This window comes from Simochromis diagramma, unplaced genomic scaffold (genome assembly GCF_900408965.1).
Source record: "Simochromis diagramma unplaced genomic scaffold, fSimDia1.1 OVJJ01000553.1, whole genome shotgun sequence".
Taxonomy (NCBI): Eukaryota; Metazoa; Chordata; class Actinopteri; order Cichliformes; family Cichlidae; genus Simochromis; species Simochromis diagramma.
In genome coordinates, this window is record NW_024387095.1 from 483,356 (window position 1) to 504,861 (window position 21,506).

The window sequence follows — 21,506 nt, forward strand, 5'->3', positions numbered from 1 at the left end:
CAAAATGACAACACATTAAGTTTATGATTGATAAGAGGTATTATGTGAGCTGTGCTTTGACATTTTCAAAAGTCTAGTGCCTATTTCGTATTTTAATGCAGTCACCAGTCTTGCTGCTTGTGGGCAGTGTTGTTCTGTTTTCATGTTAAAAACAATTTCAGCCAACCACTGTGCAGTACAGTGAGGCGTGCTCAGACCTCTACACTGGAGAAAGACCTCGACAGGACAAGACTCTGTTTACATCTGCATCTAAAGGATAAAGGTCACTCTTTCAAAGATGCCACGGTTCCGATTTTGGAACAAGAAGGCAAATGGATTGATAGAGAAGTAAAAGAAGCCATCACTGAACAGAGAGAGTGGCATACGATACCAACTGTCAGCCATCTACAATGCAGTCCCTTGCCAGGCCCCAAAACCCCAAGTGACATTGTTTATCCGGTGAGTAGGTCACATGATAGGGCGCAACAAGGTTTCATAGTGTTTTCACCTGAAACCTCTAGTGGTAACGACCTTTTTTCACACCTTGGCTCATGTAATGAGGCACATGATTAATAATGGGTTAACAGCCCTTTTAAGGGACAATCCCCACTAGGGATTAAATACCTGGGGCTCTTCACTTTTTAGTTTTAGAACTGAAAAAACTTTCTGGATGAGAAGTGAAACATCATCTGACTCCCAGGCTAAACTTCTGAATATTCCACAGGACATTTATTTTTCCTGCTTTACCAGAGACATCAAGATGATTTATTTATTTGATCGACTCCCAACTCTTTAAGAATTTGTCTCGACTTATTGAATTGGCTTGAACTAGGACCCAGTATATCCAGATCCTATTGCATCTTTGTGATGCCATGTACATAGACATGCTGGATAATGCTCTAAGACAAAATATATGCAAAAACCTGGTTACATAACTAATGTCTGATGAATTTTTTTTTGTCGTTCTGTGTTCTTGTTTAAATAGTCTTTCAACCCCAATCACCTACAGCTGAATCCTATCTCCTTAAAGTAAATTGAGCTATAAGGTATGAGCCTAATGATATAAATATTGGTGGCGCTGTTGAAGCAGTCATTGTTAGAAAGAAAAGTTATACATGTCAAGTGTGATTAAGGGGAGCAGCTCTACCCTGTGAGCATGCTCATGTGTTGCCTGACCCTTTTCCTGTAACTGACACTTTAGTGCCAGCCTGTGCCATGTAAATTAATAGCGGGAAACAGAATGATTATGACATTTAAAAGAGTTTCTGCTCTCTTGGTTCATTTTTTCCCTTTAATATGTGACTGGGAATTGTAATCTTTTTCTTTTTCACTAGACCAGTAATGTTTTCCCTAAAAACTAGGAATTCATTGAACAGAACACTTTCATAGAATTTAAAACCTGATTTCTCTGAACACTAAATACAAAGGTACTTGCATTTAACAGCTGGAAGGCTTTAAAACTTGTCTTTTTAAAACAAAAGTTTCAGATGTGTCAATGCTGAGTGAGGCAGCGGTCTCTGCCCCACCCCCTTTGTCACTTCACTTCCTTTGCACCCTTCATTTAGGTGTTAGGTGTTCAACAGTTTCACAATTAGACATCAAGGCACAGCTGCTGCACTTCTGATCCAGTGGCATGGCTATTCTCTTTTGTGTTCTAACTGCGATGCTAAAAGGCCACCGAGGTGGATGGTATCTTTTCTTCCTGGCTGCTGTCATTCCAGGTAAGTCTAATAGCATTCAAGTGGAGCTCAACCATCCACAGACAGCTGACCTTAAACTCACTTGACAGGATTGTTTTTTATTTACATGTCAAAACCAAAGTTCTTCCATTTTCAATTGTTTTACTCTCACTCTTTTTGATACTGCTGTTTCCACTTCTGTTTAAATGGTAATATTTCGTTGCAAGAGTGTAGTGTGGTAAACGTCATATATGAGACTGCGCTGGTTTCCTCTCCCACACAGTGGTCTTTAGCTGTCCCAAAGATGTCGCGCTTGTCACTCTGTGGTTTTAGCAAAAAAGAGTGGTATGACCTGAGCAGAAGTACTTCTCATGCTGCATGCACTATTATCTGTGTCATTAAATTCTGCACCTTCTGAAATGCTGTTTTTGTTGACTCATTTAAAATTACTTGACTTTTAATTTTTTTTTTTTTTTTTTTTACTGTTGACCACACTCATTAAGACAGCCTCCCCCCCCCCCCCCCCCCCACTTACCTGCATAACACTTCAGAAATTAATGAAGACCAAAAATGCTAAATAATAATATTAAGAATGTTTGGGAGCCAAAGCAACTTGGCTGTAAAGTGACAAACCACAGAGCTGCTGAGCGCTAAGGCATGCAGTGTGTAAAAGGCTCTGCTGACTCAAGAATTACAGAGCTTCAAACCTCCCCTGGCTGTAACATTAAAAAACCCCATCAGCTGATGGGGTTTTTTGTCCATGTAAGACCTACATGGACAGGCTCCTGCATCTGTCACTCCTGCATCTGCCACAGACCTTGTTGGCCTCTCCGATCATTTATTTTAAATACACGGGTGGCCACGCTTTTGCAGTTGTAGCTACTAAACTTTGGAACAGCCATTGTCGGCTAGTCAGTTTTAAATGGCAGCTGAAAACTTATTTTTATAAGTTAGCTTTTCCTTATTATGTGTCCACACCTTTCTATAGAAGTATATGTGCACAGTACAAATGAATGGATGACTGTATGTTTGAAAGCATGTTTGTGTGTATAGTGTATGTTGACTTCTTTAATGTAAGTTTTATCCGAACAGTAAAGCACTTTGCAGCTGTGCTTTTAAAATGAGCCATACTGCTCCACTTATTATCATGACTAACAGTATTCAGACTCATCCAACTTATGCTCCTATACTGGTTCAGACTGTTTCAAATAACTGGAGTGCTCAATCGTTTCTGGTTCTCTGGGTTAATAAAGAAGTAGCTGTGTTGGACTGGAGTTAATGGGTGAAGGGCATTCAAGATAGTGGACCTACTGCACTCCCCCCTTAATGCATTTGACCATAGTTTCTTTCTTTTTTCCCCCTTTTTCAGGTAAGTACTTACTGAAAGAGGGTTCTGTGTTGTATTTTGCGAAGACTTCCACTGGTTATTTATTCATTTCTAAATTATATACAACTTTATGCAAGGGATAAGAAAAAAAACAAAACAAAACAGGGTATGACCAGACAATGAAAATAACAGGTGTGATCTTCTACCAGGTGTCCACTCTCAGAGCACTAATGGCTCCATCCAGCCTGCTTTGGAGTCTGAGCTTCACTCCAAGGGTCAGATCTACCGGCCGGTCCTGCAGCCATCTGAGGCCACTCCTCAAACAGGTACACCTGTTTTATTCCATGTATATGCATGGTCCAAATCCCCTGTTCATTTACAGCAGACGAAGAGATGCTGGTGTAATGGGACAAGAGGTAGAGGGACATAAGGAAGATAAAATAACCTTTAAACCTGACACAAATGATCGTCTGTCATGCTGATTAATTTCATATTTTGAAGGCTAAGAATTGCAAGCAATATTGATTCATAGTTCACTGTGCATACGTGAAGAATTTGGGAAACATGAGTGTGCAAAACAGATGGCCTACAGTACATGTTCATTTGTTGACTACTATTCAGAGAAGGATGCAGATGTGATGGCTTTAAAGGTGACTAACTGAAATATTTGAAAGTGGCATGCATTATAATTTTGCATGCTTGAGTTCAAAACTATGTTGTTGTTTTCTTTTTTTTTTTTTTTAATATATGGGTGCAGGAAACTATGTGAACAAAGACGGAGGGAAACCCTGCATCAGAATTACCATGGGAGCAGAGTTCTTGGTCACTGAAAATAAGGTGTGTGTGTGTGTGTGTGGTGTCAATGGCATGCTTCTTTTTGTGTATTAGTATGAATTTTATTTTGTTGCTTTTCAGCAGTTTTTGCAAAAAGTGTGTGTTTGTATCAGCATGTCTTTGTGAGGTGTCACAAGCTGGTTTCTCACTGCAAAAATTTCCAACTGCCGTCAGCTTATTTATTTTTTTCAGTTACAGTTGGATCGTTTCACATGGGAGTCAATCAGTTTGAAAGTCGTTTCCACCTGACCTCAGTGTAATCATTTTTTTTTTTCCTTCTATGCTATAATAATATAGATTAAAATTGAGACACTGGGCGTGACATTGATTGGGCTACAATATTTAACAGACATCATCTGATTCTAAGTCATTTGTGAGGCGCTCCAATTTTTCACTGACTGATCCAGATGTGACCCAGCACAGAAGGAAAGATTTGCTTGTCTTTTTTTTTTTTTTTTTTTTTTTTCTCAATGTAACGCAGAAATCAAACGAAGTGAGAGGAGATGGTGACTTGTAATGCTGATCCTGAGCCTTTACTTTTCTCCTTTTGAAATCAGAAAACCTGGTATTTTGACCTGGACCCATCCAGAGTTAGGGTCAGTGGTTACTGTGGCAAAGAAGAGGCTCTTCTCTCTCTCACACTGCCAGACAATGGTGCCAGCCTGCAGTTCAAATTCAAAAAGGTACAACACTCATTCACTGCTGGGTGAACTCTGTGTCATCCTCATGCCTGCTGTGGATACCTTTCTTCACATCATAGTCAGTTTTACTCAGTTTAGGTCTGCCTTATCCACGTTCACATCGAGGCTGTAATGTTCTGTTGTTTATGAATCAGCTCAAATGTTTTTGTTTTTGTCCCCAGGAGAAGACTGTTTTCTACGTCATCGAGATGAATGCACATTTGTCTCCCATGCCTGTCTGCAAAGACTGTTCCAGTAAGAGCCAAAGGAAAAGACGCAGCAAACAGCTGGTGTGTGATTCAGATGCCCAGCATAAACTGAAAATTTAACTACTCTTGTGCTTCATCCTCTTCCCAACAGACAAGACTTACAAAGGTGTGTTGACCCATGAAAAGCTGTTCAAAACTGCTAACGGTCAAAGCTTCATGTGCAAGTCTGAGAATCTGCTTTTGATGTCGTCTGAGCTGAAGATCAAGCTGGTTCCTGTGCAGATGCAGGCCTTCAACCTGTCTCAAGGACAGTATGGAAAAGGTGACTACCGGTAGCTTTCACAGCAACAAATGAATGGAAACCAAATATCTCCTGCCCAAAGTTAGGTTTTTAGAGTTGAGGCAGGAAAAAATGAACAAATTGGACAACGTCTTACAACCCTTCAGGTTTACAGCCTTTTTTGTGGTCAGTATAGGTTCCCGTGTTTGAGAATGAGAGCTCTGTTATGATCTGACTGTGTGTAAAGACATCCCATTAGATGTTAAAAGTTTAATATTAGACATTAAATTTCTTATTGAAAAGAAGAATTATTATTATTATTATTATTATTATTATTATATTTTTTTTTTTTTTTTTTTTAAAAGGGTATTTTACTTAAATCCTACACATAATTGCTGCTCTGTTTCTCTCCATGGTTCAGAGGTGGAGTGCTGGGCTGACTATAACAAGAGAATCATTCCCATCATCATCGGGGCAGCCGTCGTGTGTCTCATTCTTATCAGTTTGATGAGCTTCCTTGTGGTCAGAGATCGCCGCAGAGATGGATACGAACGGATTTGAATGGCGAAGAGTTCACTGTGAAACTGGACTGGGGGTGGTGGTGGGGGGTGCTATTGGCTTGTTCATACACTTGCTCTTTCACTTGTTCTTTTCCTAAACCTTCATTTGGCTTGTCACATTCTTCTGTTAACAGCAAAGACAGTTTGTCTGATATTTACAATTTGAATAAATAAAACTTTTTTTTTTTAAATGTTGTCTTTGTCTTTTTTTTTTTTGTTAACTTTTGTTGTTGTTGCTTTCATTAATGTCTTGTGTAATTTTAATTGATTTTTTTTTTTTCACTGCATGTTCAATATTTGTTTAAAACAAATATTGTTCAAAATTTAAGAGTGGAATATTTTTAATCGCACTAGAAAGCTATAAATAATGCTATTAAAAGCAAATGGGAGCGAGAGTGCAGACTAACATCGTTATTAAATAGTCTCTATTCATCATACTTTGTAACCTTAAGAAAGGGGGGCAAACTAATACTCATTGCATTATGTTGTATTTTACTGCACAAATTAAAAATAATACTTGAAATAATTTAAGGGATACATAACAAAAATGCATTCAACGTTCTGAATGCAGTAAAATTTGTACTTCGAGTCCCTGTTAACTTTTAATTCTCAAGCTTTTCGACAGAGAAATGCTGCCATCTGCTGACGACTTTTGATAACTGCAGCTTATTCACCGCCTCCTTATCCTTCCCGTCTAATTGGCTGTCGCCCCTACGAGTCCTTGGAGAGGTCAAAAATAATGATAACGAAATTTACCGGAGAGTCGCTGTGGTTTTGAGATATACAGTTTAGTCGATCACATTTCTCTTGTTGGCTTATCCAGTCCAGCACAGAGACCTTTTTTTTTCCAGGTGTTCATTCACCTAGCTAGCACAGCTAGCCTCAGCAGCTGGTGGCTATGGCTGCAGTTATTTTAAGTTTCCCAACTCTGCAGGGCCTGCGGATATTCACGCAGTGAGTACCTAAGAGCACTGAAGGGCTGTTTTGTCTTATAGAGGGTTCGACAATTAGCGCACTCGTTTTTAACGATAGCTTACAGGTGTTAATTTGGGAGGCTATCTAATGTTATGCTCCGAGCTAAGCACACGGCGCTAGCATTAAGCCTGTGGACACGACTTCTGACCTGCAGAAAATGTTATTTGCATTCAACACCGAGACTCTGTCCTGATATATATATGAGAATGGACCAAGGTTAAATGGCTAGCAAATTGTCTGCTAGCGTTGCTAATGGTGCTAGCACAAACATATTTGTGGGAGCAACCTCGCATGCTGTCTAACTAGCTCAAATTAGCTTGGAGTTTGTTTCTGACTGCAATGTGTTTCTTGAATGCGTATTGTGATGAACTGCCTGTGCCACTGCTGTGTTGCTCTAGCAGCAGCTCAGCCTATGTAGTATCGAGTGGTGCTGAAGTTGTTATTTCTGTCTCTCCACAGGAAGCTGTCATGGAGCACGAGAGGCGTGAGGCTTGTTTCAGGAGGTGAGGAAGCATTAGGGTTGCCAACCGTCCCTTAAAAAACGGAATCGTCCCGTATTTAGAAACAAAAGTACACGTCCCGTATTGAGCTAATAAGGGACGCACTTTGTCCCGTAATACAGTGAGACTCAAAAGTAGTCTATAACTTTTAATGGAATTAACACTTTGTTTGAAAACATAATTCCCAGCCCCTCTCCTGCTTTGTGACCAATGAGCTGACAGCACACTTATCGCACAAACAGTGTGCGATTTTTTTCAGTCGCGCGATTCAGCTCCTGCTCAAACTGTACGATTGACTCGCAGGGGTTAGAAGTTCATAGGTCACGATGCAGGGTCTCACACGCCTGATGGCCCGATGCTCTGATGCGACCTGAGTGCTCACACTGTGCGTACATAAAATGAAGGTTATAACAGAAATTCTGTCGCTCGCTCTCCCTCTCTGTCTTTCACTCACACAGACACGCACACCACCATCAACTTTGCTAAATTGCTAATGAAAAACATTGATCAGGCAGCTGTGATTGAGCAGCAGTGTAAATCCAACTATTTTCAAGGTTGTTGCGTCGTGATAATTTTGTGAGGCCACATCGAAAAGGCTCGGATGAGCTTTCCAAAGTTCTACAAGTTGTGCCTCCATCGCTTGTGTCCAGATCACACGCTGCACAGCTGTGCTGCTCCGTCTTTTTCACCGACGTTTACGTGTTTGCGCGTGAGCAGTGTGAGCGGCTCACGAGCGATCGATGATCGGGAGCTGGTCGTGAGGTGTTGATCGCTTCTCTTTACCCCACGTATACTACACGACGCACGACGAAGGCCAAAATCGGTCCGATCACCAAAACGGTCGCACGACTCAAAAATCGGCTCAAAATGGGCCTAAAACCGCACAGTGTAAGCCCCAGCATTAGAGCAGCAATGTTTGGTCCCCTCAGAGAAAGGGAAGAATGGGAAAAGCAACATGCAGCCATTTCAGGAGCTGATAGTGTTCAGCATGTTTGTTTGATTAATCTCTGAACTGATCGCGTTCCAATTTTACAAATACTGACTTGCACACACTGTACGTCCAAGTCCTTCACCTTGCTGAGGTTGTTTGGAGCAGTGATGTTTGTCTTTTCCAGGGGTGAGAAGGATAGAAAAGGTGCTGATTGCCAATCGAGGAGAGATTGCATGCCGTGTGATGCGTTCAGCCAAGAAGATGGGTGTACGCTCAGTGGCGGTGTACAGTGATGCAGACACACACTCCATGCATGTAGCTATGGTGAGACACTGGATCCTTTTACTTTATAAGAAGTAGTTGTTTATAATTTCCTGAAGCTGCCTTTAATTGATAAAATATGACCTTGTTTTTGTTTTTTAAACCTGTATTTGCTTTGTTATTATTCAAGGCAGATGAAGCCTACCATATTGGCCCTGCACCCTCCCAGCAGAGTTACCTCTCTATGGACAAAGTTTTGGAAGTGGCCAAAAAATCTGGATCACACGTAAGGAATTCTTTTCATTATAGTATTTAGCCGTCTTTAATCACTTATGTCTGATTTCTGTGTTGTAACCGTTTTTTGTGTTTTCTTTTTAAATCTATTTATTTGCTGCTGACATTTTGTATCTGCAGGCGGTCCATCCTGGCTATGGTTTTTTGTCAGAAAACACAGAGTTTGCTGAGGCATGTAAACAGGAAGGAATCATCTTTATTGGGCCTCCCTCATCTGCCATCAGAGATATGGGCATTAAAAGGTTTGGTCTCTTTGCTGTAACCCAAATTTATAGGAAAGATAAATAATAACCATGTGTTTCAACTCATGTGTTTTATTTTACTTCGTTTTTCAGCACATCCAAGCATATCATGTCAGCTGCTGGCGTGCCAATTATAGGTGGCTACCATGGAGAGGACCAATCTAATGAGAAGTTGCAGGCAGAGGCTGTCCAGATTGGATACCCTGTGATGATCAAAGCAGTTCGTGGAGGAGGGGGGAAGGTGAGAGGATGCATCAAGTCAAGCTTTTGTCCAATCCTGGCAGATCAGCTGATCTCAGTGCCAGCCTTTATCAGCTGATACACGTCAACACCGTGACAGATTGACATTAAGTTGGGCCCAGAACAGAGTTATGCTTTGAGTTAGTCAGTGGTCTTTAAACTCTTGCCACCCTAACTCACCTGTCTTTAAAATTTTGCAGGGCATGCGTATTGCACGCTCAGACTCTGACTTCTTGGAGCAGTTGGAGTCAGCACGGCGGGAAGCCAGAAAATCCTTCAATGATGATGTCATGCTGATCGAGAAGTTCGTGGAGGACCCCAGGTAACACATTTAACTGTTAACCAGGCAGTTTTCAGCACCACCGTGTGGCCAAAATGTTGTCTTGTTTTTGTGACGGAGAGGTAGGGCTGTAACTAAAGATGATTTTGGTAGTCGACTAATTTGCCAGTTCTTCTTCGATTAGTCAACAACAGTTTTAATAACTCTGAACTCCACTTCTTGTGGGCAAACCTCCTGTTCTAGGCTCCGCCTGCTCAAGTCTACCCACCTGTAAATATCACTCTGTTGCAAATTAGAATAATGACCCAGGAAACATGAATTTGAAAATAATCAAATGTGTTTTTAAAATTACTCAAAAGGACCATCAGAATAAAAATGAAATAAGTAAAAATATTTGGGAATGCAAATTAAATTGCTAGTAGTATTTAACAAATATGTCTTCCGTCCATAAGTTCGAATAAAGCTTCAAATTAAATCACAATAATTTTTTTACTCAGTCTGAAATCAGAAGTTTTCAGAGTTTAGAGATGATTCAGTTTATGAATTTATGATTGGACATGCTCTCATGTTTGATATGTTGTTCCCAGCTGCAGATGATAACCAGGCTAAACATGACTGTCATGACTGTGCATGAACCTCTTCACAGGACAAACTCATCTATGCACATGTGCTTAATACTAGTAAAACAGAATTAGAAAAGACAGTTACTAATCAAAAATGTGGTTGTATGTCATAGTTTCTTGGTTGATGCACTGTTCAACTGTTTATAGACATAATTAATTATTGATATTGACCCACAGATTAACTACCTAACGTTAGGTGGAAGAGGGGAAAAAAAAGTAGCAGACAGTGAGTTTCCGACAGATAAGCTATTATAGAATAGAAATATCCTTTTTTGTCCCTCATTGGGGATATTCACGATAACATAAAGATTACTGGACAATCATTCACATAAACAAGGTATCAACAAGATGCACTAGTGTAACTCCCCAAAACTGACCCATTCAGAGTTGACGTCACAGCTCCAGGGTGCCATCGTTTTAAATGCTGGTGCTCTGCAGTAGTGCTGTCGTGCTCAGCTGCGCAGTCTGCATTCAACTTTGTTTTCTGTGAAATGCTTTCACATTCTTTTAAACTGTGAAAGCATTTAAAAAAAAAAAAAAAAGTTTTCTTCCGTCCTCCTGTTTTGTCTTCCTGCTATGTTCTTCTTCATTAGTATCAAGTGCCGTCGGCAGAGGCTATATACTGTTCTCATAGATTTCTGTAGTGTATTGCATAGGGATGGGTATTGATAAGATTTTCATGATTCCGATTCCATTTTCGATTCTGTTTAACGATTCGATTCTTTATCGATTCTCTTATCGATTCTTTTTAAAAAGGAGAACACTAAAGATTGATCAGCTTAGAACTTTGTTTTATATCTTCTCTTTGAACAAGATAGAAATTTACGAGTAACATGGCCTTACAAGCCCAACAGTGAGATCTTAAGAGATCTACAGCCTACGGCTCTTCAATGGGGTGTCACGGGGTCCCCAGGAAACAAAAATTGTAAATGTAAAATAATAAAATAAATATTCTTCTGTAGCAACAACAAAGTATAACATCAATTATTCTGTAGCAATTACACAAGAATATCCAGTAATGTCCCTGCCTACAATTAAACACATTCACTTACCTGAAAATCGGGGCATCTGCTGTGGCAAATGGGTGCAAGCCTTTAACCACAAACTTAGTCACTGCTCGGTGACATTCGTCTATCCTGGCCTGAAAGGAGACGCTACCGGTAGACTGCAGCGAGAACTGCCAGCATCTGAGCCAGACTTTGTCTCTCTCATCATGGTCGCCTAAATGCACAGTAATGGCAGGTTTTGTAATAAGGCAGCTCGCGCTAACATAATATGCACTGTTGTTGATTATTTACCTGCCGCATTAACGGGAGAGGACGTGCAAACGTTACCGCTGCTGCTGGGTTGAGATTCACGAGTCCGGATCGGAATTAAAAACACGACATTCATTTAAGGTTATCGTGTGTTTTGTGAGCAAATGCTTTTGCATATTCGTAGTGTTTCCTCCCTTAAATGAAATATCTACTTTGCAAGTATTGCAAGTTGCCCTGTTGTCATCCGTTCTCGTAAAGTATGACCAAACTTTTGAGCGTTTGAGCCGCCATGTTTCCTGCCAGGTGAATGACGCTCGCAACGTGGTGACGTCATTCGGGGCGACTGGAATCGATAAGGGAATCGTTTGCAAAAATGGCAAACAATTCCAAGGAATTGAAACAGTGGGAATCGGTTCTCAACAAGAACAGATTTCGATACCCATCCCTAGTATTGCAGTTTTAAAAACAAATTTACGTGGTTATAGAATATGATGTGTCAACAGTAAAATTCCATGTTGACAAGTTTTTATACTTATCATATTCCTGTGTCCTGAAGACATGTGGAGGTCCAGGTGTTTGGGGACATGCATGGCAATGCCGTCTATCTGTTTGAGAGGGACTGCAGCGTTCAAAGGAGACATCAGAAGATCATAGAGGAAGCACCAGGGGTGAGTGAGTGATACAGTTTGAACAAAGTTAAGGAGAAAGAATACATTTGGATCAACACATCTAACTGAAATGATCTTGGCCTGAGGTTAACCTCGTGATAGGTCCATCGGCTATTTCTGGAAAAATAATTCTTCTTGTTTTTCCATTTAATGAAGTAAATAATAGCTTGTTTCCCACTTAAATGAACATGTTTCTGTGTTTTGTGGCATTTTTTTTCAGCCTGGTATAAGCCCTGAAGTGAGGAGAAAACTCGGAGAAGCAGCGGTTAGAGCAGCCAAGGCTGTCAACTATGTTGGAGCAGGTAAAACACTCACTCTCCTGCATTCATCGCAGCAGAGTGATCCAGACTCACAGTAAAACAGCTTTTGCACAAGCAGGGAGAAAAAGGGCCATCATTCTGTTTGTCTCTCTGTGCAGGTACGGTGGAGTTCATTATGGATGCCCAGCACAACTTTTATTTCATGGAGATGAACACCAGGTTGCAGGTGGAGCATCCTGTCTCTGAGATGATCACTGGAACTGACCTGGTGGAGTGGCAGCTCAGGGTGAGGAAGGAGGGAGGAAGGGGAGAGCAGAATGTTTTTGAGGTGACAAAATGATTTGTGAAATTCTTTTCCAGGTGGCAGCAGGGGAGCGCTTGCCTCTCCTTCAGGAAGACATAATGCTAAGGGGACACTCATTTGAGGCTCGTATCTATGCTGAAGACCCAAATAATGACTTCCTTCCTGGGGCGGGGCCTCTGCTGCATCTCTCCACTCCCCCACCAGACCAACATACACGTATAGAGACTGGCGTCAGAGAAGGTAGGAGTCAACTATATATACAAATGGCGTAAAAAATAAATTTATTTTTCTTTTTTAGGGTATTAGTTTCTATGCTAAGGGTAGATGTTGTCCTAACGATGGTGGATTGCTCAGTTCTCTCAAGTGTGGTGCCAAAGCTTTAGCTCTGTCCTGGAGCTCCTCACTGCTGAGCCCCACATATTACTGGCCCACAACATCAGAAATGGGAATCTGTTGCAGTAAGGCACTAATAAAGTTAAATGGTGGGAGCTTTTTATCTGTGTTTGGTTTCAGGGGACGAGGTCTCGGCACATTATGACCCAATGATTGCCAAGTTGGTGGTGTGGGGAGAGGACCGATCTGCTGCCTTAAAAAAGCTGCGGTATTGTTTACGACAGTACAATGTAAGATACAAATGCACACTCTTAAATGATGCTTTGCATGTCGTGCTGCTGAATTTTTTTATTATTTTTTATTTTTAATGAGCACAGGATTTAAATTTTTTTTCCTATAGCCACTGTATGTGCGAGCTTCAAAAATCGGTGCCGAACACTTGAAAATGATGTTTTTGCGTCCTGTCTGTTCGTCTGTGCCCTCAGATAGTAGGACTAAACACCAACATAGATTTCCTGCTGAATCTTTCGGGCCACCCAGAGTTCGAGGCTGGAAATGTGAGCACCAGCTTCATCCCCCAGCACTACGCTGAGCTCTTCCCCACTCCGAAAGCACCTTCTGGGGCAACAATCTGTCAGGCAGCCCTCGGCCTGATACTACAGGAGAGGAACCACACACTGGGATTCACCCAGAGCTCCACTGGTGAGGAGACGGAGATGATATTGTTTGGATCAGGACAAATTACAGCTGAAAATCTAAGTCTGTGCATCTGTGTTTTCCAGATCCTTTCTCCCCATTTGGCTCTAGCTGTGGTTGGAGAAACAACATCCTGTTTAACAGAAATGTGACACTACAGGTGGGAGATAAAAGTAAGTGACAGCCATACTGTGACTCTGTTGCCAGATATTAAATTGCAATGACTGGCAGGTTAATACAAATGTCTGATAGGGTCAGATTATGAATTTCTGAGATTTTATATGGAAAAGCTCAACCTTACCGTGTGTGTCGGTTCTGCAGAAATTCTTTTCTAAACATTATTTAACATCGTAAGTCAGGAGAAGGTTGTGATTTTACTTTTTATTCAGTGTGAAACTGGTGACAGTAATCTGTGATAGCCCACCTAATGGATTCCTTCAAAGGTCTCACTACATTTATTATGAGTCTAGACTGATAGCTAGCCCCCAGCAGTCTGAGCCTGTAGCAGCATAACTAAGGCAAGCCTTCAGGGTCACCTGATCTAGCCCTAACTGTACGCTTTATTAAAAAACGAATGGATTGAGTCTAATTTTAAAAATAAAGGGTGTCTTCCACAGACTGGGTCCACAGGACAGGTGCCTGCTTCCCTTTGTACTTTTAGAAACTCTAGGAACCGCAAGTGAGCTTGCAGTCTGAGAGCAAAGTGCTCTGTTTGGACACTATGGTACTTGGACTTCGGTTGTTAAGATATGCTGGGGCCTGATTATTGACATGATTTTAAATGTAATTGTGGATTTTTCTTGGAGCCAGTGAAGAAAAGGTAATATGGGGGAAACCTGACCTCTTTCTAATCCCCGTTTGTACTCTTACCTGTTATGTTCTTTTAGAAGAAGCCATCCAGAGTAAAATTCTGGTTGGATATCATGTTTCTAAAATATTTGGGGCCAAATACAGTATCCTCAATTTTATCTGAATATGTCTTTAACATACGCTTGTAATTTAATTATTCTTTTAATAAGGTTTCGCAGATAAAGCTGGGTATCATCTGTGTAGCAATGCAAATGTGTGCAGTGTTTTCTCACTGACTTCTGTGTGTCAGGAGGAGTCCTTGTGTACATGACGTGATGCACACTTAGGTCCATATACTCACTGACAAGTTTAGGGTTTTTTTTCCCCCTTTTACTGAAACATATTTTAATTATAGTTATACAGTAGACATGGACATAATATGTAGACTCTCCGTTTTCATTTGGGGGTATCCACATTCAAACTGGATGAAGTGTAGTTCAGCTCCTTAATATGTGCCTCTTTTTAAAGTAATTGAACACAAGGCTATTTCATGGGCAGGTGTGGGCAATTCCTTCCTTATGTCATCATCAATTAAGCTGCAATGAAAGCTGCTGCAGTAAAGACTTGACAGAGTATTAAAAAGGAGGAAACCAAGCATCTGGTGAAGTCCATGAGTTCAGGACTTATTTTCAGTTATTTAATTTGTTCAGTTACTTTTGAGCCCCTTGAAAGAAAGAAATTATGTTAAAAAATTGCTTTAGTTCCTCAGATTTTTATGCAATCTTTTTGTTTAACCCATTGAATTATTGGTTGCGATGTACAGAACCAAAATTAGTAAATGTTATCTCTGTCCAAATATTTATGAACCTAACTGTAGTTACTGTAGATGCAATTCAAAGCAGTGCAGCATGTTTCCTTTAACACTAACAGCATAGTCTAGACTAGTCTAGTAAAATGTTGTCATCAGAGGTGTCAAGTGCTGCACTGAGGTGTTTCTGCTGTCAGAGGCCACAGGAAGAAGCTGCTTCTGTGCTGTGATGAGCTCTGAAACCTGACTGAAACTCGTTCCTCTGCAGATGATCTGTTAGCTGCTTGACAACTACTCTTTCAAGGATTTTTGAGATAAAGGGAAGGTTGGACATTGGCCTATAATTAGCTAACACAGCTGGATCACGTGATGACTTTTTAAGTAATGGTTTAACTACTACCAGCCTAAAGGCCTGTGGTACATAAAAGGTGAATGTAAATTAGTCACATTTAATTAATGGTGGAATTTCTTTGAGTCTTGTAGGAGTGGGGTCTGAAAGTCAAGGAGTAGTTATTAAAAGTCAACTCGGAAAGATCGACAACAGTTATTAATTAGTTCTTGGCTCAACAGAGATCTGGATTTTATATTTGCAGAAATGCATATATGTGCTCCACATGTGGGCATGGATACACACTGGTTCAGACTGGGGGCATGTAAGCATGAACATCTTTGTCCGGTTTCCCTTATTTAACAGAACTTTTAAGCTTTTCAATTATTTATGATCGTTAGATTAAACAAAGATCTGTGTTTAAATGTGTGTGCAAGTAAATGGAAATCTAATCAACAAAACTGATATAAAAAGAGTGATTTTTTTATTAGTGACGCTTTTTGCTTTTTGCTTCTGATTCGTCTTTATGCAGTTGATACAGATACACGTGTATAAGCATGTGTGTGTGGTGACTTCAGGCTATGGGTTTTAGTCACTGGACTGTTTTTGGAGGTTTTAAATCTAAAGAACGACAGGAATGAATGAAATTGTAGAAATGTGTTAATTTGTAGTCGAGGACAGTTGGGACTGACTCATAATCCGATTTAATGATTGTGTAAAAAATTAAATTAAAGCCTGTCTGGTCTGTGACACATTATTAAGGAACTTGTATTCATTATTCAGTGTTTCTATTGAAAAATGTCACCGAAAAGCTAAAAATAAAGCAGACAGCAGCAGCTGAGGGACGTATTTAACTAAAGACTTTGTGTCAGTCTCTCCCGTCTCTATCTCAAGACTGTTTTTAACACTTTTTTTTTGTTTGTTTTTACCATCTAGAAGTTGATGTGGTCATCATGTACAACCAGGATGGGAGCTACAGTATGCAGGTGAGCTGAGAAAGTTAACTTTTTTTTTGTTGCTACAAATACTTAATTCTGTTTTATAATCTGTATATTTTGGGTATTTATTAAAAGTTTTCTTTTTACAATAAAAGTAAAGTTCTCCAAATTTGTAAATAACAGTAGTACAATGTGGGATGTCGGTGCTTAAACAAACCCAGGTTACTCCCCACAAATGCATCACTTCTGCTTTCTTTTTAGATTGGTGACGAGGTGAATCACGTCACAGGGGAGGTGGAGATAGAAGGCGGGGCATCGTTCCTGCACTGTACTGTCAATGGCGTCGAGTCCCGCCCTAAACTTGTGATCCTGGACAACACGGTGCACCTGTTCTCCACTGTATGTATCTGACATGCACAGTATACAGATTTCTATTTTGCATATTCCTCAAAACCACTGAAATCCAAGTCATCATCTATCATGTTGCTTGCAGTGTCTTCTATGCAAAACTCTTTGATGTTTGGTGACTGATGGCCCAAACAAGGCTTAAATGTTTCCCAAACATAGAAAAGTGACTTAAACAGAAGTGGAGGAAAAAGTGGCCTTTTTAACCTCAGCAGTTTTATTTACAGCTGATTTTTTTTTTTTTTAGCCTATGCAAAAGCTCCTTCTGGAGGTTTAAAGATGTTTTCGTCTCACCTGTCGCCGCGCAAACTGTCTCTGTTTCCACTCTGACATCACTCTGACAGTCTGACATCAGGGGGAATTAAAAACCTGTTTCAGTCCTCTCACCTCAGCTGTCAGCGAGCTGTCACTGCACTTTCTGACGTCTTTACCTCTGCGCTGCAGGAGGGAAGCTCTCAGGTGTCTGTTCCCGTGCCAAAGTATCGGGCTGGTGTTGGCGGTTCAGGAGCTCAGGGTGGAGCCGTGGCCCCCATGACTGGAACTATAGAGAAGGTGACTTTTTCTTTTGCGTAAAGGATATTCGTGTTTTTCTAAAGTTTACTTTTAAGGTTCAATTTGAAGTTTTAATAGTTTTTTGTGGGGGTAAAAAGCTGTCCAGTAAAGTTTCTTTATGCAGTCTTAGTCAATTTCAAGCTGAAGAGCTTATGTATATAATTTTAGACGTTACAGTCAGACAATCCACTCTGAATGTGTCAGTGCTGAACCAGTATGACACGAGATGTCCTAATATGTGGAAATGACACGCACAGTGCAGATGAAAAATTCCATACAACTCTTATTTTGTTCTTCAGCTTTATTTTGTATCTGGACACATAAAAATACATAAATCACAGCCACTATTCTGACATCAGTAACCCAAAGTCCATGACATAATTTCCTTAGGGATAAATAAAGGATTCTGATTGATTAATGGAGCCTAAGGCCACAAACTCCATCCAGTCAGGGTACAAAAGTTTGGCATTTTAGGAAATATGCTGACCTTTTTCTGTTCTTTTTGCTGATAATTAGCTAAAAGATTGATGCCACTGTCATGGCTGTGAGGATAAATGTTGAGCCAGTAAGTGGTTTAGACCTTAGTACTTTCTGGTATTTAAAAAACAGACCCACATCTACTGTACGGGTGCCTTTTAGGCTTATTACTATAATTAGACAGCTGTAAGACATAAAGGTTCAGTCTGTTTATTATTAGCTTTACATGCTTCAGAGGGTGGATATTTCCTAGTCTTGATGGTAAGTAATCCCACTTCTAATCTTTGTATAACAAAGGTTAGAATAGTATCAGTCTGTTTAGCTCAATTTTGATAGGAAAATAATCACATTTCTATTTTGGTATGTTTTTATCTGGGACTCGGCTAGAATATCTTTGCATGATCCATAGTTTGGAGCTCTTATATATCTTTCTGGGCCTTGGTATAGCTCTTTAGTTCATCCACTGTTTGAAAAAGTAGCTTTAGCTTCTTTTGATTGGCTGCTGCTTGAACAGCATCAGCATGTAATCATGTACAGCAGAAAATAAGGACAATCATAGTTGGTGCCCCAGTTTTTCTTCAACTCACAACAAGGTAACAAATAAACTTTGCTTAATGTTGTCAGCTTCTTTTAACACCTGCTGTAAATCAGCAGACAACAAAATGTCTCTGCTTCATGCCTCCAGTTAACTCGCTGCTCAGACAGATGCAAATGCTGCTTAACAACAAGTTAAGCAACTGGTGATGACTGGAGAGTGATAGTAAATCCCTCTGCCTTGTTTATTACATTTATGGGGACATGTCTGGGTGTATCACTGCTTCCCTCAAATCCACTAGCAGCCGGAGCAATGAGACTGTGGAGGAGGCATGAAGGAAGAAGTCATAATACTGTGTGTGTTACTTCTTTTTTTATTATTATAACATTATTGGTTTGGTTTTATTGTATTGGTTTGTGATGAACGTCCCTCGTGAACGAGCTGCTTTTCCCTGTGTCCAGGTGCTGGTGAAGGCCGGAGATAAGGTGACTGTGGGAGACCCACTGATGGTCATGATAGCCATGAAGATGGAGGTGAGGCACTGATGATTCTTGCCTTTTAGCCGGTGTACACACACAGACACACACTGCTGAGTTTCTAATGATGTCACCTCTTGTATTTGCCTCTGCAGCATACGATCCGGGCGCCAAAGTCAGGTGTGATCAAGAAGGTTTTCTTCAGCGAGGGCTCTCAGGCCAACCGCCACGCTCCTCTGGTTGAGCTGGTGGAGGAGGAAGAGCAGACGGAGGGAGGCAGCCAGTAAATGCATCAAAGCCACAGTTACACTATAAGGTAGAAGAGGGCTAGCACGTGTAAGAGCTGGATGGAAAGCTACTCAGTGTGAGCGAGTTTTGGCCTCCCGCAGGATTTAAATCATCTGTTCGACAAAGAGTTTGGGTCAGTCTGAGACAGATGTGGCAGCCGCGTGTTTGCTGGATGTCTTCCTGCTAAAACTTCTATCATGTACAGCGGCTCTTTTTACTCAGCAATTCTTGCCTACGTGTCAGCATTTCTCAAAGTTTCGGGGGGCATGAAACCACCGCAGTGGGGGTGTGGATGACCATCGGGGAAATATACAGTCTGCAGTGCAGCAAGTGTGATTTACGCAGAGAGAACAAACAAGTGTTTTATTCCACTAGAAGCTGATCTGGATTCGTCTTCATCGGCAGATCCATATTCTCTTTCTGCTGTCAGTGAATAATCTCTCCTTTCAGTTTTGGTCGGCATCAGGCTCGTCGGAGGTGCAGTGATGGTTAAACCTGGCGAAATCCTGTCTTTCTGTTAGACTGAGTCCTGCCTTTAGTTTCTTTACTGTTTGTGTATTTAAACAATTTTCAGATGAGAAATGAGACTTTTTTTTCTATCAAGTACTGTCTGAAGGAGTCTTGAAGAAAGTAGGGTTACAACAGAATAATCATCAGTAATTCTAAAAAATGTTGATTTTCAAAATGTATCTGATTATTTACCACAAAAATATCTTTGCTGGGGATTTCTTTTGATCTTTAATTGTAATTAAGATGAAAACTAATGAATGAGGAAGGAAAAAAGGCAGTTTGAACATTAGACACAGGCTAGGGGGTTGATTGCAACGCCACAGAGACCTGAAGGGAATAACCTTCGAACATCAGGCAGATCAGGTGCGATATCCCTGTCTGTGTCTCCATATCACAAACATGGAGACAGCGGCGGTGGCAGGTGAGTGCTGTTGATCGTGTAACATGTTTGCTCACAGGTTGTTCTTCCCTCTACGTCCACAGCTCTCAGTGGCATTTTGGTCACATTTAGGAAAGAAACGCCTTACTGTAGCAACAAGAGAGTGAGGAGCTTTTCTCTTGAATTTCTGCTCTCGTATTCTCACCATCGCAGCAGATTAAACCCTCCTAACTTTGACAAGTTCAGCTCATGTCAGGGCACATTAACAGCTTTCTCATTAATGGCTTAAACTCCTCTGAGGAGGCTTGTTACAAGCGCCGACTTATACAGTTGCTGCTGAGTCATCAAACATGTGTCGGTTCCCTGAATTGGCACCAAAAGCTACCACTCCTCGAGCCAGATTACTCTTTGATCAGAGGCTCTTTGCTTTAGTCTGGGCTTTTCAGGGAGGGGTGAAAGAGCATCGCTGCACAGTAAAGGTTGCGTCAAGTTGTTTTTATTAATTAAAATCTGGCCACTCTGTGCTTCCAGACTGACTCCAAACTCTCCATTATTCACACTCACAATACCTCTCTGTCACAGTTAAAACAAAAAACCACAGGTCTCCTTTAACCCTCCACTCTGCTGCTGCAAGCACTCCAGAGTGCATTCTGTGACGAGTCAGTCTCATGTGCAGCATTTCTGCACGCACTTGTCTCTCGGTTCAGAGTAGCTCCTGAAGGATGAAATGTCGGTCACGGAGAGATTTTGGCGGACAGATGGTTTGCATCCGCGTAAATCCAGTGAGGGAGTGATCTGCCACAGACACGGCGGTGAAGTGGATCGCTCTCTTCTCACTAACCGGTGTGCTTTGAGATCTTGTAGACTAAAACTGTCAGTATGAACACATTTCCTGGATTGTTTGTAGGTGTAAAATAATAAACCAGTCAAATTCTGTAATAAATTTTTTTTAAAGTATAAACTGTCCCGTGTCGTCACTGATGCGCCTGTGTTTTGAGTGTTTGTGGCTGTCGTGTCCTGGCGTCGCCTCCCTCAGAGCTCAGTGTGACTAATGGGAACAGCTGCGCGCCTGTGCTGAGCCCTAAATGCTGTGTGACGGGATGTGAAAATGCCTGCTTCACCGAGGATCTTAACTTCATCCACGCGACTGTGACTCGGGCTTCACGCTCCGTGAGCATCGCTGCCTCACGCTGGAAACAGCTGAGACGGTCCACGTGCACCTGCTTTTACAGGTGCAGCCACTGCAGCACTTCTCACTCGCTGAAACTGTTTGTTCAACACACTCCGTTAAGCTTGTTAAGCCTGTTAAACACAGAACAGCCGGAAACTTAAAGGCGTGTGTTTGTGCTCACAATAAAGGAAATGGGTTGGTGACTACCTCGTGCCAGTTCCTGTTCACACATTGTTTAAATCATGGTGGTCTCACTCAGTGTGGGCCCCTGCATTTTGAAGCTTCAGTGCTGGCGCTTGTTTTTGATGCTAGGATGGTTTGCTACATTCTCAGCTAACCTATTTAGCTTGGTTAGAAGACTGGTATTTATAAACTAAGAACCAATTGGTGTTAAGCAATGAACCAGAGCACTTCTGAAATGATCTGTACTACTAATACA

The 21,506-nt window shown here is 41.1% G+C and overlaps 2 protein-coding genes across 4 annotated transcripts; both read left to right on the forward strand.

Moving 5' to 3' along the window:
• Nucleotides 1-620: 620 nt before the first annotated feature.
• On the forward strand, nucleotides 621-5,943 carry LOC120742942 (lysosome-associated membrane glycoprotein 3). 2 transcript variants are annotated; one of them, XM_040046477.1, is made up of 9 exons: nucleotides 621-728; nucleotides 1,115-1,129; nucleotides 1,545-1,700; nucleotides 3,195-3,311; nucleotides 3,743-3,822; nucleotides 4,377-4,502; nucleotides 4,682-4,754; nucleotides 4,860-5,030; nucleotides 5,410-5,943. In XM_040046477.1, the coding sequence occupies exons 3-9, from the start codon at nucleotides 1,613-1,615 to the stop codon at nucleotides 5,547-5,549; spliced, it is 795 nt and encodes a 264-aa protein (XP_039902411.1). In that variant the 5' UTR covers nucleotides 621-728; nucleotides 1,115-1,129; nucleotides 1,545-1,612; the 3' UTR covers nucleotides 5,550-5,943. The 2 variants fall into 2 exon arrangements, with proteins under 2 accessions (XP_039902411.1, XP_039902412.1); XM_040046478.1 differs by lacking the exons at nucleotides 621-728; nucleotides 1,115-1,129 and adding an exon at nucleotides 1,250-1,406.
• A 176-nt stretch (nucleotides 5,944-6,119) lies between these two features.
• mccc1 (methylcrotonoyl-CoA carboxylase 1 (alpha)) lies at nucleotides 6,120-20,853 on the forward strand. Of its 2 annotated transcripts, none has more exons than XM_040046474.1 (19): nucleotides 6,120-6,502; nucleotides 6,983-7,026; nucleotides 8,139-8,278; nucleotides 8,406-8,501; nucleotides 8,630-8,751; nucleotides 8,845-8,992; nucleotides 9,192-9,313; nucleotides 11,707-11,818; nucleotides 12,039-12,120; nucleotides 12,237-12,364; nucleotides 12,439-12,622; nucleotides 12,896-13,005; nucleotides 13,201-13,417; nucleotides 13,498-13,584; nucleotides 16,273-16,322; nucleotides 16,536-16,673; nucleotides 17,124-17,231; nucleotides 18,705-18,776; nucleotides 18,875-20,853. In XM_040046474.1, the coding sequence occupies exons 1-19, from the start codon at nucleotides 6,447-6,449 to the stop codon at nucleotides 19,004-19,006; spliced, it is 2,148 nt and encodes a 715-aa protein (XP_039902408.1). In that variant the 5' UTR covers nucleotides 6,120-6,446; the 3' UTR covers nucleotides 19,007-20,853. The 2 variants fall into 2 exon arrangements, with proteins under 2 accessions (XP_039902408.1, XP_039902409.1); XM_040046475.1 differs by lacking the exon at nucleotides 6,120-6,502 and adding an exon at nucleotides 6,627-6,739.
• The last annotated feature ends 653 nt before the right edge of the window (nucleotides 20,854-21,506 follow it).